The following is a 17080-nucleotide window of genomic DNA, read 5'->3' as shown; positions in this document are numbered from 1 at the left end:
GACTGTTTCTGGGGGTGGGGAGGAGGGCAGAGAAAAGTGTATGTTGCACTTCTATAAAAAAAAAAAAGCTGCAGCTTCTTCAGCAATATTTTGTTTGGTTTAAGGGACAAAACAAAGAATTTGAAGTGAACTACCTGAATTTAAACATTTTAATTCTTGAAAATTCTGTATGCAGCACTCATAGCGCTGATAAAGCAGCAAACCAGTATTTGCTATGTAAAGATATAGTGGAGTAATGGCATCCTGAGCAGAGAATGAAGTCACGCTACCTCTGTGTGTGTGTTGTAATCTGAGCTTCTCTGTAGTTTGTTGTGGAACGCTGTGCAGTGCATGCATGTTAGCGCAGACGTGTATCCCATTGGCTAGCTAAATGCGGGCACTTTGCATTTAACCCTTATGACGGTTACCACTGATATCAGGACAGTATTATTGCATAATCGAAGTACCCACCATCCAATACCCCCGGGTTAACATGATTGGCTCTATCAATGCTGTTGCCGTTGTTTAGCACAGTTTATGGAGTTAGCACCATTAGCTGCCGTGCTCAAAGTTTGCATTAAGCGCATTTAAAAAAAACAAGATTTTGCACAAAAATGCACATTAGCAGAGACATTACTTAATGCAAAATTTATGCCAAATGATACCTCCATTTAACAGAATATTATTTGTTTTTTATTGCAAAATAATCTAAACAAAGTATCTTGGTTACAGTTTGGCTAACTGTCAGATTACCTATAGCTTAGAAACGCGTGCGTTCGTAATATAAAAGTCCCAAATAGACATCAACAGTCAACAGGTTTTATCTAACTCTCAAATGATTGGTTGAACAACTGGTGGGATATAATGCTGAAACTGGACTATATATTAAGCTGTTATCAGGCAAAATAAGTCATTTCTTTAGAGATAACATTTAATCACTAATCGAATTTGTAACCTATGTTTAATGTATTTCTCAAAATAGACATGTTGGTTTATTTGCTACTTATTTAATTATCATGGGAAAATAAAGCCCTAATACAGATTTTCTGTGTAACTAATTTGGCCACTTTTTTATATGATATGGAAAGACTGAATTTTAATATAAATACAGTAAAGGAAAAAAAAATCATATAGTGCTGCTACATGAATGTGATGTCTTTGCAAATACTGTATTAGTTTAGATCAGATTTATTAAACATGTTTGACATAAAATGTTGTAAAATATGGATTCATACAGTCAGTACAGCTGGGGAATATAGTAACAAACCAGTTGCTTAACACTGTAAGTACAATTCTAGTATCATGTGCTGTTGTACCGACTTCAGTGACATCGGCATGTGTTACCCAGTAGAGGGCAGTGTGTGTATGTGTGTGTGTGTGTGTCCGTCCATCCTGCTTGAACAAATGTAGACAGTTAGTAGTAATAAGAAGTGAAATCATGTAAACACAAAACATCACATTTCAAATTCAGAAAAAAAACACATTCAAATGCACAACATGAAGTTACAGAGCATCAGTCATTTTATATATAAAAAGAACAAACTATATTTTATTGATATAAGTGATGAGAGGCTTCATGTGTGTCGTGTTATTGGCTCTTTGATGTGATTATGCGCTGATATGCCCTACAGTGATTTGAATAGCTACACTATGTCTTTAATGACATAACGACTGACTGATGTGATTTGTGATTCTGACATTGATGAGGCACCAGTTAATTACGAGTCAGTCCATTTTTTTCACAATCTTTGCATCACTCACAGACCGAAGAAAAACCATGATCATGTCCTAGAGGTGTGGGAATCCCCGGGAAAGTGGACACACACAGTGAGTGCTCGTCTGTATTCCTGAGTAGGCGTGATGGAGCATCTCCTGCGTTGGATGCGGATATAAAAAATAAAAAAAAACACAACGGAGGTATCTATCAAAGCTGGCCTCTCTTTCACTGTAATTAGAGGAGGATAATTTTACAATAAGTGGTACAGGAGGGGGCGCAAAGACAGGAACTGTAATGCATCAGTGATATGGAACATCAGTGTACATGTTTATGCCTGAGAATTATGCAGAAACTTTACATAACCCTGTGAAAATGGCTGGTATTAGCTGCCCCTCCTTGAAGTATCTACAGCAGATGTACGGCAGATGCGTTCACTCAGCCTCCTGGAAAAAGAAAACACGTGAGAAAGTCAATACTCTAAAACATTTGGGACCAATAAAATTGTTACGGCCTCATTTCGGCTGAGGAAATTGCAAAAAAACATAAAAGGAAGAAAACGACAGATTTGTTGTTCGACAGGCAAGGTGTGAATGACATAAATGGCGTTGATTTGGTGGGGATGAATCATGAGAGCGTACCTGTGGATCTGCCCATCACACACGTCCTCTTGCACTCCTCCTCCGTGTCAAAGCGGTTCTTGTTGCCGTTACAGCCTCCGTACCAGAACTGGGCGCAGGCGTTGGCCTGCTTGTCATAGTACCAGCGGATGTTATAGTCCCGACATGTGCCCTGGTCCAGAACCAGGCCGCAGCGAGGGTCCAGGGGAACTGTCTCTGCAGGAAAAACAGCAGATTCTATCTAATCATCCACACTGCATCAAAAATAATTGGCCTCCCTGCTCCCCACCTATATGACCTCATTAAGGAGCCTGTCAATCACAGAGCTCTTATCATAACCCCGGAGGTCTCTCCAGCACGTGGACTCGAAACACAGCAGACTGGAGCTTCACTGGAGATTCATCTATCAAGCCGCATCAAGCAGATCTGATCACATATCAATACTCACATACTGACAAAGGGTGAAGAGGATTTGTTACCTTGCATCTGGCTAACTTTAGCTGTAGTTTTACTATAAACACGCAGCTGGATGCTGAGTTTGACTCGACTTACAGGAATATTTTAGACCAGGGTTCCTAAAACTTAAAGGAAGTGGGATTTAGCACTTTTAAGACTTCTGAAATATTCATTTAAGGCATTTTAATACCAATTCAGTCCTTAATTTTAGACTACTTACCAATACCTTTTGGGACTTTTGAAAGATCCGCAGGAACCCTGTTAGACTGGTCTGTAATGTTCGGCTAAAAAAAAGCCAAATTAAGACCAGCCTGATTCAAAAGACAAAACTAGAATCATCGCCTCGCTGATTTATGCCTCTGCCAACCAGCCAGGTCCCAGTTTACATCGATAGCCATGACATGATGGATGTTTCTGCAAAGAAGCTGCAAAGTCTAAAACGTGGATGTTTACACACATCTCCTTCCAAGCAGCGCAGAGTATGTATAAAATCAGTTTCACTTCATTATCTGACCACATGTCTCCCCTTCTGTTCCTGAGTCATGGCGCTGAATAACATCACGACGTCACAGTGAAGTCGCACGTTAATGTTTTAGACATAAAATGTCTCCACTCATTTTTTCCATTGAGACATTTGTGTGAAATGTTGTCATAATTAGGGCATGAATTCTTGAGTTATGGCCAAAATGTTTTTTGTGAGGTCACCATGACCTTTTTGTACAAAGATCTAATCAGTTCGTGAGTCATGAGTGTTTTTTTTCGAGATATCACGTGAATGAGACAAACGTATCTCCGGTAACAACAGATGCAAACGTGGCTCAAAACATGAGGTTTGTTAACAGCGTTGTGGAGCTAATAATGAGCAAACCTTTGGAAATATGCAGCAGCGAGAACACTGAGGACTTCGCTCAAACACTGAGCTCTGCTACGACACTGTTACACTCTTTGCTGAATCCCTGTTGAATTAACTGTTGAAGTCTTTGAGAATGGAAATATTTTCTGCAAGAGTGAACAGAGCTGAGGAGTTTGATGCAGTTTCTCTCTAAGCCGTGATTTATAATTAAAAAGAAAAATAAATCTTTTTACAGCCAGAATTCACGGCAAATTTGTCTTGCTGAACATAGTCAAAAACATCCGTGTGAAGTCTGACTGTTAGTTTGATCTCAGACGCAGTCACGGTCGATCTTTGTCAAACCAGCTCCTGATTGAGGAGCAGGTTCAACAGAACAGCAGCAAAAATGATGAAGTTATCTGCAGAAATGATTTAGAGGAGCACCACAGAATAGCTCCCTTTACACGGATATTGGTTCAAGCTTTCTGAATTTCCAGCTGAGTGACCTTATGCGATACCATTCGAACGGTACACAATGTTTCTTTTATGAATTATGGTCTCGTCTTTTCCAAACTGAAGCACATTTTGCAGTTTGCAGAAATATGTCTGTCTCTTTATACTGTAAAACTTAAACTGTAATCTAGAGGCTTAAATCTAAATTGCTGTGGGAATAGTCCTTACGCTACATCTTACACAGGTACGTTCGTTCAACACATATGATTCGAACTTTTGGAAATTAATATGAAATTGACAAATCTGCCCAATTGGACTGATATCTATGACCTTAAAACTAGGAACTACACGTGCCGACTGTATCACTGCGCATACCGTGACAGCTCAAATGAGGATATCGCCTTCAAAACCTTTGCATCTCGTGCTGTCACAAGCCTCTCGTCCGTTAGTAGATGCACTGGCAGGTGTAGTTAGGTAGAAAGAAAATAGTTCCTACATCAAACTGCTCACAACAAGCTCTGTGGACTATCTTGAGTAACTGGATCATTATTTCTTGTTGGTGCTGAGTTTTCAAATGTATTTTTTCGGCACTTTGAGCACCACGAGCCGAGTTCCATCTCGTTCTAATATACTGGAGAGAAGAGGCATGTTTTACGTCAAATCTGGCTATTTTTTAATTCAAATATGTGTCTCAGGAAAATACTATTTTGAGGACACTTAAAGGAATGACGCATTCAAATCCCCTCATGTGGACGCTATAGTAATATACAGTGTTGCCTGTTTGTTTCTAATAGAACCTGAGGGTATGATTCATTTTATTTGTGTTGCCTGAAGAGTTCCTGCATCATTCACAGGAAGCAGCTTCACTTGTTTCCTCTAATTACTATGAAACTGTTGTGGCTGTGTTTTGTGAATGTGAGTGTGACGGTGTCATGTCTCTGCGTGACTATCAGAGACAATTATAAAAAGTGTAAGAGCAAACTGCACCGTCTGTACCTTTGGGAAGAGCTGGCTTTGGTGCAGGCACGTGCTGTATGGATACACCTGAGGATGATGTGGTTATTCTTGTAGAAGATGATGAAGAAGATGATGATGATGAAGATGAGGAGGAGCCTTGGGTGCTGGATGAGTCCTCGTCGTCTGAGGTGTTGCGGTTAAATGTGTCCCCTCGCTCTCTTCCAAATTGTGTCTCAGTGAACACATGCTGCCCTCCTCCTCCCTGATGGTGACAAAACCAGCCAACAGCGTTAAACAGTGCGATGGTTACATTTTCATAATGATCACACACTCCTGTGTTTCATACATGTGCTGTGCTGGATCCTTTGCTGCCTTGCTGGGTGGTTTCTACCCGGCCTCCGTGGCTCTGAGCGCTGGTGCCAGTGCTGGTGCCGCTCTGTCGACCGCTCACGACTTCCTTCTCAGTCACAGGTCGGTACCCATAGCCACCGACCACATAGTTCCCATTGTTGCCATTCCTGTTGCCATTGTATCCATTGTAGCCGTTGTTTCCATAGCCGTTGTAGCCGTTAGTTATCCTGTTATATATCAGGGCTCCGTTCTCGTCCTCACAGAACTGGCTGACCAGCTTGGATTCCAGCGCTGAGACAGAGAGACAAAGAGAGGAGAAGTCAGAGCCAGGGACACAGGACATGTTGTCTCTTGAGACTGATAGAGATTTTTTTTAGCCAGGCTAGCGGGAGATGGCAACAGAGGGTCCACCATTATGGTCCAGACTGAAATATCTTAACAGCTATCGGATAGATTGCAATGACATTTCCTACAGACGTTAACGCTCTGCAGAGGACGTGTCCTACCGACTGCAGTATTCCCAGACTTTTCTTTAGGGCAACCATGAGGTTCACATTAGAGAAATGTCTCGAAAATGATTGGATAGATTGCCAATAAGTTTTTCGTGAACTTTCATCTTGTGTATTATCTGGTCAACAGTGCTGCCATCTCTCTCCTATTTCAATTTTTGAGATCATTTCTATAAGCTGCCAAATATATCGACTGATTCAGACCATCAGGGAAAAAGAGAGATGAAGAGAGTAATCGCAGTCCACGGCTCTTCCGCTCTCCTCTTGCGCAGTGCGGTAGGTGTGGGGCAGGTGGGAGGACAAGAATCGCCGCTCGCCACAAGAGTACAGTTATAGTGAGTTTCTATGGTTACATTAATATTAAATCAAATCTGGTACGTGGTTATCTAAGCTTAGCACATAGTCTGGAAACAGGTGGAAACAGAAAACATGGTTCTGTCTAAAGTTAAAAGAAACCAGCCTACCAGCATCTTTAGAGCTCACAAATTACTCCTAACTTTATTTAACATTTGTGTTGAGACATTTCTTAGCCAACACATGAGCAGGTACCAATATAAGCTAATCATTTATGCAATAATCTCGTATCTCTGCACTAGTATTGATGCAGTGTAACCAAAAAAGAGTTCCTCTAACCTGGCAGGGTGTTGAAGTCATCAATGAGGAACATGTGCTCGCTGTCGGGGTCGGAGGCGATCAGATTGAGCTCTCTCATGAACTCAGCTTGTGTTGGGTCAGATGTGTTCACAATCCCCAGAGCAAACATCTCGATATTGGCAGCGTGTGCTTCTCGCACGGCGATATCCAGCTTCACGGGCTCTCGCTTGTCCGTCTGTCCGTCGGTGATCACGATGGCCACTTTGCTGACTCCCACGCGTGAAGTGTAGAAGGCCTCCTGGGTGGCTTTGCGGATGGCTGTGCCGGTGTAGGTGCCCTCTCCCATGTATGGGATGTTCCTGATGGCCTGCTTGATGTCCTGTTTGGTGACGTATCGCGCCAGGTTGAACACCAGCTTCACCTCCAGGCTGTAGAGCACCAGGCCGATCCTGGTGGCGTTACGGCCCACCGTGACCCGGTCCACCAGTGCGTTCACAAAGTCCTTGATGATCTCAAAGTTCTCTGGGCCCACGCTCTCGGAGCTGTCAATGACAAACACCAGCTCCATGGGCCTCTCCTTACACTTGATCCCACATCCTGGAATCACATCACAGCAGCGTATGAGATCATGGCTGAAATGTCACTTTGACGAGGTTCACAGTGTGGAATCTGATCTACTGATTCACAGATAGGATGAGACAGTGGCTTCGATGCAGAAACTCAGTCTCCTCTTATAACATGAAGTCAATACTGAGAAGGGAAATAAATATTGCAAAGATCACAAGATACTCTACCACAGATCTCTTTGATCATCCGAATGATGTCCTCTCTCTGAAATGAATACACCAACACAGCGTGAGTGTATAAATAAACATGAGCAGTAACTGATGAAAAAGTCATTCAGATCCTTTAATTATGTAAAAATAGCAGTATTTTTAAGGAACACGCTATCCTGCGGTTTATCAGAAACTTTCAAATTCGGAATCGCTAAATTTGGAGACACGAAAGGTGTGAAAAAAATGTAATCTGAAAAGTTACTAAAGTGTCAGACAAACGTAATGTAAAAAGTACAATATTTACCTCTCAGATGTAGTAGACCAGAGTATAAAGTAGCATAAAATGAAATATTCAGGTAAAGTACAAGCATCTTTAACTTGTACTTAAGGGGTAACTTTGGTATTTTCCAACCTGGACTCTATTTTTCCTTATTTTGTGTCTAATGGGGACAACAGTGTTTGAAACTGGTCGAGTAAAAGGCAAGACCTCTGCAGCAAGCAGCTGTGAAACAGGCTGCAATGTAAAGCCTGGTTCCTGGTCTCTAGTCAATAGAGCACCGTTTATTTACATCCACTAAAAGTACTTTTTTGCCACTGAAAGACTCAGACTGTTATAAATGTCTGACAACTTTCTGAAAAAGATCCCTACAGACATACTTCATTTAGATAAACAGTGATTGAAGGGTGCGAGCCTGCATATTTCCACATCTAACTGAGTGAATTAAGGGTTTATTTCATATCAACTAGAGCTGGTGATTGTAGGAACAGTGGAGAAACAAACCAAGATGTTTTCTGTAAGTTCTATTTTGCTTTCGTGACTTTGAATGTAGTTGGTTTTATGATGATAAAATGGCTGTTTATGTAAATGGAGTCTGGCGTGTTTGGCTGCATCTGGTGTAACAAAAAGGATCTTACCCTTTGAAAGAGGTCGACCTCTGTAGGGATCCTTTCCAAAATGTTGTCATGCACTTAGAATAACAATCTGAGCCTGTCAGTAGCAAAAACAAGCACGTTTAGTTGGTGCTTAACTGCCGGTGCTTAATTACTTGCAAGGATTACATTGCAGTGGTCTCTTTCAACACTACACCGATATTAAAAAATGTTGTCTCCATTAGTCACTTAGATACAAAAACATGGGTAAACAGGGCCTATTTAGAAAAATACCTTATTTACCCACTAAGTACAGTACTTGAGTATATATACATATTTACATTTCACTGCTGGAAAAAGCAGATGACAGAAAGAGAAGACTCACAGTGAGGCCGGCTTCACCTTTGACACCAGGGCGACCCTAAGATGAGAATATAAAAAGTAGATATATATTACTGTAAAGGTGTCATGAATTTAACACATTTTAAATTCTATTAACTAGACAAATATTTGCTCAGGTGACTGATTACAAGGGTAAGAACATCAATCCCATAAAGCAGCATGCAGTTAATGGACATATAATGTAACTCACAGGAAGTCCCGGGGTTCCAGGATCTCCCAGATCCCCTTTGATTCCCTTCAGTCCTCTCTCCCCTGCTGAGCCGCGGTCACCCTGATGCACATGGAATGGCGAAATGTAAGCAATCAAATAATAATACATGCACACAAACGCACATTCAAATACTCGAGGACAACATGGTGACTCACTTTAGCTCCAGGGAAGCCTTCTCCAGGCATCCCCCTCGGCCCCGTCACGCCCTGAGCCCCCTGTTCACCCTGAATCACACACATACATTTAATACTTAATATGTGCAGGGCAGATACTTGATTTTTTTTGTAAGAATATAGCTAGCCAACCTTTGGTCCTTGAACTCCTTGTCCTTGTGGCCCTGTTGGCCCTGGAGGGCCAGGCCGTCCAGGGTTACCCTGCAGCACAGAAGAGGCAGTAAGCATCACATTTGAGCAGTGAAACGGTGGTCTGCAGCTTAGCTGATGTCGCGTCTAGCTGTCACGCCATCCACCGTCCCCTCCTCCTCACAGTGTCAGTGCGTACATTTACTACGTCACTTTAGAAGTACTGATATGATAAAACTGCCTCACTGCTGGCCCTTTTTGTCAACATTGTTAAATGTTTACAGCTTCCAGAATAGATGACTGACTCAATACGACTTCAAAATGAGTCAGATGTCTCATAATTACTGGATGGATCACATGTAATAACCTCAAACTAGGAAAATCTGCTCTGATCCTTTAAACATCCATTAACAACATCCTTGCAACTCTACTTTTGCTACATAAATCAAACTTGAGTTGACTGAGCACGTTACACAACAGACCAGCCATGTATCACGCATGTGTGCCCAGTGATTCCTCTTTCTTGAACAGATTTAGAACGAATTTGTCACATTATAAAACAGCTTGTCATATTTCTAGGAAAAAAGCATTTGGAGGTGAGGACTGTCTGTGTCTCATAATACTGAGTCATGACTTTCTGACATCATCATTATTCTCTCAATATGGACGAGGGCTGGAGTCTGCCAACATGACGGCAGTCAAGTCCCCAATTAAATCCTGCCTACCTCTGCATGAGTGTGACAGCGCCCAGACCTGCAGAAACGCTGCTCTGAAGCCTGCAGGGACTCTGGACGGGATATCTGGGGACATATGGGTGCTGGGTGTTGCTGCAGTCAGGCCTGCTTCTCATCAGACAAGTATGTCTGCTGAGATTCACACTCTGCACCAATGTGTCAGAGAGCTGCGAGGAAAATCAGGATAAATCCCCCGAACAAATGAACTGGCAGCTTTAGAATATACGGCCCCTGTGGTGGGCACGTTCACGCACAAGATGAAGCACTCGTTCTTCCAATCTGGAACTCTTTGACTCCAGCAAAGACGTAATCCTTCAGAGAATATGACTCAATCACGACTGTTTGGCTGTATGTCAAATAAAATTACAGCAGGCTTTCTGCATAAGTAAACACATTGCAATGTTGTCCTTGACTCGTGTTTGCAGAAGCAGAAGACAGGCTGCTTTTTTTCGACTTATAAAAGGTAAATGAAAAGTCTAAATTGAAGTCACTGTAGTTTGAAGAACTGCAATGTCAAATCTGAAAAAAAAAGTAAAAGTTATGTTGTACCACAGGTCCTTGGAGGCCTTCGCCTGGAGGTCCCGGTAAACCAGGCAGTCCTCGGAAACCAACATCGCCCTGCAAAGATATATGAACACTTATAAAACAGCAATTCACAATCCATCAAATAAATGAACTCCTGTGCTGAGTAAAACCTCGTTTCCTTTAATTAGTTTCCTCGAACAAATGACCACATCTTTCACTGGGGAGATACTTTCACTTATCTTCAGCGCACATTCAAACACTCTGAAATTGATCTTACGGTATTGGACAATTGCTTCGCCTCTGTTTTTTTAAAATTTTTTTTTTTTTTACAGTGGAGGTTCATTTTGCAAAAGTCTTAACGTGAGGTGAAGTGTTACGCTCCTGATTTTGACAAAGGAACCATCTTTATCATTCCAGGTAATACATCACATCACGCTGTAATGCTTTCTCATTGCTACAAACATGCACTCACTTTGCAAACATTATTTTTGGTCTGACAAGTCCAGTTTCTCACCTTTGGTCCAGGGAGGCCAACTCCTTCTAGGCCGGGTTCTCCTGGAAGTCCAGGCAGACCAGGAGGGCCCTAAACAACACACGGCATCAACGTAGAGTACACTCTCAGAAAGGGTAAAAATATTAAAGGAATAGTTCAGGTTTTTGCTAGAAAGCTCCAGGAAATGACTAGTCTTTGCCAAGAAACAGTATGGCACATAGCCTCCCCAACAAACTAGACACAAATTGCTCATTAGTGAGTTTTAAACTGTCCTAGGGACGATGTTTTTCTGTACAACTGGAGGCTAACGTCGCCCTGGCTCCCTCATCGAAAAGCCTACGGGATTTTTCCACTGGAATTAGCACAAATTAAGCTCTGTGGCAAACAAACAATAATGATACTTACACTTTTAATAATCTTAAAATTGAACTAATCTCCTCCTCAGAAGCCACATAAACGCCTACCAACCCATCCTTTGCTCTGAATTTGCCCTCCTGCGTCTCCTTGCTATGGTCCTCATCAAGGATATACGAGGGTCAGGTACTGTAACTTTTGGTAATAAATGTCTCATGGATTGATGTACGGCTGGAACTGATGGGCAGAATCAGGAAGACAGATGGACGGACGACTAAATGTGCTGTGTACAAACGAACAGATTTATATGCAGACAAATGGGCATGTCCTGCTTTTAATCAGTTCCTCACCATGGGGCCCGGATAGCCGTCTCCTTTGGGACCAACAGGACCCGTAGGACCTGAGTCTCCACGGTCACCCTACAGAGAAAATCGGTCAATAACTCAGTCACACAAAAGACACTTAATGATTCACAGATAGACGTTCAAAGGAAAGTGAAGAGGAATGTGGATGTTGAAACAGACACATGTGCTGTCTGCTCCGTTTGTGCTTCTGTATTTTAACTTTTGTGCAATACATCAAAACAGGGGAAAGTTAGAACAGCAAAACATATTGTAGCATTTTATGATTTGAATTTCTTATGAACAAATGTTGACGTCTTCTCTGTTCCTGCTGGATGCTGGGAAACGATTCCCATGATGAAAGTACGCACATGTGCTGCTGGATCTGCCTCTCATTAAATCCACCCGATAATTGATTTTCCAAACATAGACTGTTCAGCTATGACAACATGCTTCAAGTGTGTGTCAACACGCAATCATCCAAGTTACAAACACATTGTTGCGTTTTAGAATCGAGGTTAATACTCAGTGTTACCTTTGGGCCAGGAAGTCCGTATCCAGTCTCCCCAATCGGACCAGGAGGACCACCTGGGCCAAGATCACCCTAAAACACACATGAGCACTAATTAACTTATCATCCCATACAAAGGCTAATATTGTGATTAGTTCTCAAATATACTTATTTGGCAGATAAATCTACTTTGCAGATTAAGATTTTACAAACAAACCCTGTGATGAGATTATATAATATGATGCATTGCTATACATGAAACAGTTGGGGCCCACAAAACATGGGACAAAAGGGAGTTGTGGGCCCCTGATCAGACCCCATAAACTCCCAAGACCCTCAAGATGTTGACGAAGTAAAATGAGATCTTTTCGTTGACGAGACCAGATGGAACAAAAATCAGCGAAGAGGAGACTTAAGTTATCGTGATGAATTAAACGTTGATTGCACAATGTCATGGCATTAGAATAATGACGCCGTCAATGTTTGGATCGGTTCTCCATGAGCCTCGCTCTCACTGAAAAGAGGAAGTGCTTCAACCAATGTGCCTCCCCTGGTAGCTATTAGTCGCCATGCCCATTTACCAAAAAGTATAATTATAAGTCATTTGTTTCCTTTGCGACAGCGGTGCCAACAATGACACTTCCTGGAAACACTGTGCCAGAAGACACAATTAGGTAAAGGATTTCCATACTTCCACTGCTGCTGCCATAACTTGGAGAAAAAACATTTTCTAACTTGCAAAAATCAATATTTTAATACAACATTTTGGTACAAGAAACACTGAATCAAAATGTTGCATAAAAGTAATGATCTTTGCAAGTTTTTGCAGTGTGTGTTAATTTTTCCCTGAGTCGTGTCCTGCTCGTCCCTCTCTCATGCACCTGTTTGGAAAAAGAGGTACAAACTTTTCTTTTGTTCTGAACTGCTGCTGACATGACGTCACTGTGTTTAATGTATTCTCGTGGAACGGGTCGTATGATATCCTGCACGCTCAACAGTTTCGTACGGTATCCTCACCCTTTAACAGGAATTGCAACCGCATGGTGGACATTTTTTGCAATCCAATTGCTTTACTAAAAATTCAGCAAAACCCAATTTCATTTTATTTAGATGTTTTTATACAATGCATTTTACTTATTTCATTATACTGTAATTCTATTCAATTCCATTTTTATCATATTAAATTGACTATTTTTTTACATTTCAAAACAGATTTTATTACTAGATTCGTTATTATTTGTATTTATTTTCATTTGTTTATTTTTTATATTCATTTATTCTGTTTGTTTATTTTATGAAGTTACTTTCATTTTCTGATTTTTATTTTATAACTTTGACAATTTGTTTTTTTACCATATATTTTATACAGATTTTTTAAAACTAGATTCTTCTTTTACTCATATCTAAATATTTTTATTTATTTTTTTCATTATTTTTTGCGTGAAGTCACTTTTATATTTCGATTTTTTAAAAAAAAAGAAATGAATGCATTTTGTTAACATATTCTATAGTCTATAACGTTGCATATATATTTTGCAAAGGAATTTCTTAGTGTGAGTGTTAAAGGGTTAATATACAGTTACATGATAAAAAATCAGCCCTGGAGGTTAGATTTAGGCAAGTAAAGTTACTATAATTTAGGAAAACAATCACTGTGAGGATGTATTGATGCCTCAAAGTTTCGTCAAAGTTCACACAGGTTTGAACACGTTTCTTGGAAAACATATGAACAGTTTGTGAGAGCAGCCTGCTGTGTTACCAGTGAAAACTGTCACTCCTGCCAAGAGTTTCTTCCACTTTCAACCCTTTCGAAAAAACAACTGAAATGAAGAGTATGGTGACTGTGGAAAAACTTGTTTTTACAGCATTTGGAACAATCAGAATCACTTGTTTTGTGTAAATGTGCAAACGAAATAGGCTTTCACAGTTTTCTAATATCACTAAAGGAGACCGGGAGTAGTCACCTTCGGCCCGGAGACGAAACGGCCTGGAGGACCCGGTAAACCCAACCTTCCCTGTGCTCCTGGTTCTCCCTGAAGAAGATTTAAACAAGACAAGCAGTTACAATCAATAACTCATAACTCAACTTTTCTCGTAATTCCTTACCACTGTATGCCCTTTCAGCAGGCCGCGGACAGAGTCTCATTGCAAAGAAATTAATTGGAATTGCTCAATAGCTAATCAAGCTTAACAGCTCCTCACCTTTGGTCCCGAGGGTCCAGCAATGCCAGGTGGACCAGTTAAGCCCCTAATTCCTCTTTGGCCTTGGTCACCCTTAAAAATCACATTGGGAATACAGTTATTAGTCTGATAGCAGTGACTCTACTTATTATATATAAGTCAGCAAAGAGTGCAAAGCATGCCCAAAAAAGGGCAAGAAACGTCACTTTTTTTCACCTTTTCACCCTGGGTGCCAATTCCAGCTGCCCCCTCTGGCCCTCTGAGACCTACAGGTCCCGGCTCACCCTACAGACACAAACATTCATGATGCATTACTCCATTACTGCATTAAGAGCTTGACATCGGTGCAAACAGACATACAGTAGGTGGTAAGTTTAACGACCTTCTGTCCAGGAGCTCCGTCCTCCCCCGGCAGACCGGGCAAACCAGACATTCCCGGTGACCCCGGCTCACCCTGAGGACACATTCATGCATCTGTGTCAGCTTACGGATTGGTTAATGTACAATACTGTAAAAATATGAACTGCTTTGACTGACCTTGGCTCCAGGGTCTCCAGCCCCTCTCTCTCCTGGGGCGCCAACCTCGCCCGGCAAACCTTGGTCTCCCTGTGTGAGAAAACATCCACTTACTGTTGCTAATGTTTGGTGCAGGAGCAGCATTGATTTCTGAGCCCCTGAAAGAATTAATTCACCAAACTAAACAACATAATGAGTGTATGTTCAAACCTTGGGTCCAGGAAAGCCCTCTCCTGGTGGGCCTCTGCTCCCTGGTGGCCCCCTTGGTCCTTCCACGCCCTGCAAGAAAGGATGGATGCAGTGATTAAAACAGAAGCCAATCATTAAAAATCACACTAAGTAAAACTGGATTGCTAAGGGACTGTATGAAAATGACTGCATGGTGGTCAAGTCTGAAAAATACTACACTTAGTTCTATAATAAATTAGTCATTGAACGTAGTCTGCTTCAGGGTTTCTACAGCATGTTAGATTTTAAGAACTTTTAATGCCACTCGGAATTCAATTTTAGACCAATTTTACAATTAGCCTACAAAAATTTGAGAAAAAAAATATGAAACAAGAAAAAGTACTACTTTTGTCTAAATGTCTATTGTATTTTTTTTTAGATAACTTAATGAATTTAATGCCTTCATTTAATAAAGACTTTTTAAGGATCTGTAGGAAACCTGTGCCAGCTGTACTGTCTTGTATTAGTACAAATTTAGTATCACATTCCTTTAACCCTTTGGAACCTGAGCAAATAGGTTTGGTTTCTTTCATAAATACAGGCATAAGGCCCAATGATCAGGCCAAGTAATTAGTAAAAAGTAAAGCTAAATGTGTGCTTTTTTCTGTAACCTAATCTTAAAAACTTAATCAAGGGTTTCACAGAAAAAAGGCATCTGAACACAGCACAAGAAAACTGATGTCAATCTGGGTTTCTAAGGGTTAACACTGTCTCATGATGGGCAGTTAAAAAAAGGGATACAATCAATCAGAGAAGTCATTCTGTCTTATTACCCACAAGGGAACTTGTCCCCCGGCTGTTTGTTAAATCTTGTTTTATAAAAAGCAAAACACGAGTTTCAACCTTCCGCTGCACCCCAGTAATTTTTCCACAGTCCCCAAATTAGATCGATATGGCATTTACGTTCAGGAATAACATGCAAAACTATAATTGTATGGCAGTTAAGATTCGAAACCAATCATTTTATTTAAGTACTTGCCTTCTCGCCCTGTATGCCAGCTCCTGGGAGGCCGAGCGGCCCTGGAAGACCTGGAGCACCAAAATCCCCCTACAGGATCAGATAGGACTGGAGGTTAATGATGATAACAACATGTAAGTGTTGATTGAATGACAGTGCATCAACCTCACATGCCAACTGGGATCTTGATTTATCACATGTGGAAAGCATCCAACTGTAAATGAGTCTCTGCCAAGATCTTGTGCATTTCCTTTTGGCTCGGTGACGGATTTATACTGTTGTGTAGTAAATTCCTTTTGTACAAAAAAAACTTGATGACAATTGCCTTTTCATCTGCCATTATCTGCCATGCAACATTAACGTCATAAATGTGTGATGTTAATGCACAGAGACCCCCGTAGGCACCGGTTTGTCATTACCACACAAAAACATTGCAATTATCTGTGATGAACTTCTCCACACGGCTACAGTAAAGCTGTCAGCACAATCTGGGTCAGGAACTCCCATGTAAAAAAAAAACAAAAAAAAAAAACTTTATGGTTTAAAAGACCCATGTTTTCTGCGGGGAAACATTTTTATTCATTCCCGAATGTTAACGTCATATTCCAGTGACATAAGCTGAATTATGTAACTTTAAAACACATTTTAAATCAGCTCATGTCATGTTCCGTCGACGCTCGTGGGTTAGAAGATTACCAGATGGCTGCAGTGATCTGCAGAGACATCCTGAAAGGTAGAGAGAACACCTTTCTGTAATTGTGTGACCATGTCAGTGCAGAGCCAGCTTTCTCACATTCATCAGCACAAAACTGTGAAGCTGCACTCCTCCTACACTCTCCAGGCTTTAACCTTGATTCATCACCTGTAGACTGTGACCTCATATATAACAGCACGCTGAATGCTTTCACTGGTGACTCTGCCAACTCTTGGCCTTCTTGGAACAGGACTCTGGCTTTATCTTCACGCCTGTGTGAAAGCATTTCAGCCAGCCGTCTTATTTACAGCCGCTCTGTACTCTACCTTCTCTCCTTTGATTCCAGCGCCTGGCTGTCCTCTGAGCCCCCGTGGCCCCTCAGAGCCTCGCTCTCCCTGTGAAGACACACACAAGTTATCGCCTCTATAGTGTATATAAAAATGACAGCGTGAGAGGATGTATGACGGATAATCACATAATCTGATATCCACATGAATCGTCCAGTACACAAAAAACTAT

The 17080-nt window shown here is 41.3% G+C and overlaps 1 protein-coding gene across 3 annotated transcripts in view; it reads right to left on the bottom strand.

Moving 5' to 3' along the window:
• Window positions 1–649: 649 nt before the first annotated feature.
• LOC121962975 (uncharacterized) overlaps window positions 650–17080 on the bottom strand; it is a 45672-nt gene continuing 29241 nt past the window's right edge. For 2 of the 3 annotated variants that reach the window (XM_088074506.1, XM_088074505.1), the window contains 21 exons: window positions 16888–16956; window positions 15889–15957; window positions 14892–14960; window positions 14703–14771; window positions 14548–14619; window positions 14382–14450; window positions 14187–14258; window positions 13949–14017; window positions 12009–12077; window positions 11483–11551; window positions 10800–10868; window positions 10310–10378; window positions 9030–9098; window positions 8880–8948; window positions 8704–8784; window positions 8497–8532; window positions 7260–7296; window positions 6505–7062; window positions 5358–5653; window positions 5051–5273; window positions 2321–2529 (listed from right to left, as the gene is read on the bottom strand). In XM_088074506.1, the coding sequence (XP_087930632.1) occupies window positions 2321–2529; window positions 5051–5273; window positions 5358–5653; window positions 6505–7062; window positions 7260–7296; window positions 8497–8532; window positions 8704–8784; window positions 8880–8948; window positions 9030–9098; window positions 10310–10378; window positions 10800–10868; window positions 11483–11551; window positions 12009–12077; window positions 13949–14017; window positions 14187–14258; window positions 14382–14450; window positions 14548–14619; window positions 14703–14771; window positions 14892–14960; window positions 15889–15957; window positions 16888–16956 (2412 nt within the window). Of the gene's footprint in view, window positions 2140–2320; window positions 2530–5050; window positions 5274–5357; window positions 5654–6504; window positions 7063–7259; window positions 7297–8496; window positions 8533–8703; window positions 8785–8879; window positions 8949–9029; window positions 9099–10309; window positions 10379–10799; window positions 10869–11482; window positions 11552–12008; window positions 12078–13948; window positions 14018–14186; window positions 14259–14381; window positions 14451–14547; window positions 14620–14702; window positions 14772–14891; window positions 14961–15888; window positions 15958–16887; window positions 16957–17080 lie in introns of those variants that run through there. The other variant, XM_088074504.1, reaches the window with a different exon arrangement.

The sequence above is a fragment of the Plectropomus leopardus genome, chromosome 24, assembly GCF_026936395.1.
Source record: "Plectropomus leopardus strain MGB_pleo_1.0 chromosome 24, ASM2693639v1, whole genome shotgun sequence".
NCBI classification, from domain to species: domain Eukaryota; kingdom Metazoa; phylum Chordata; class Actinopteri; order Perciformes; family Serranidae; genus Plectropomus; species Plectropomus leopardus.
Note: the sequence above shows the minus strand (reverse complement) of the source record. Positions and strands in the feature narration are given on the sequence as shown.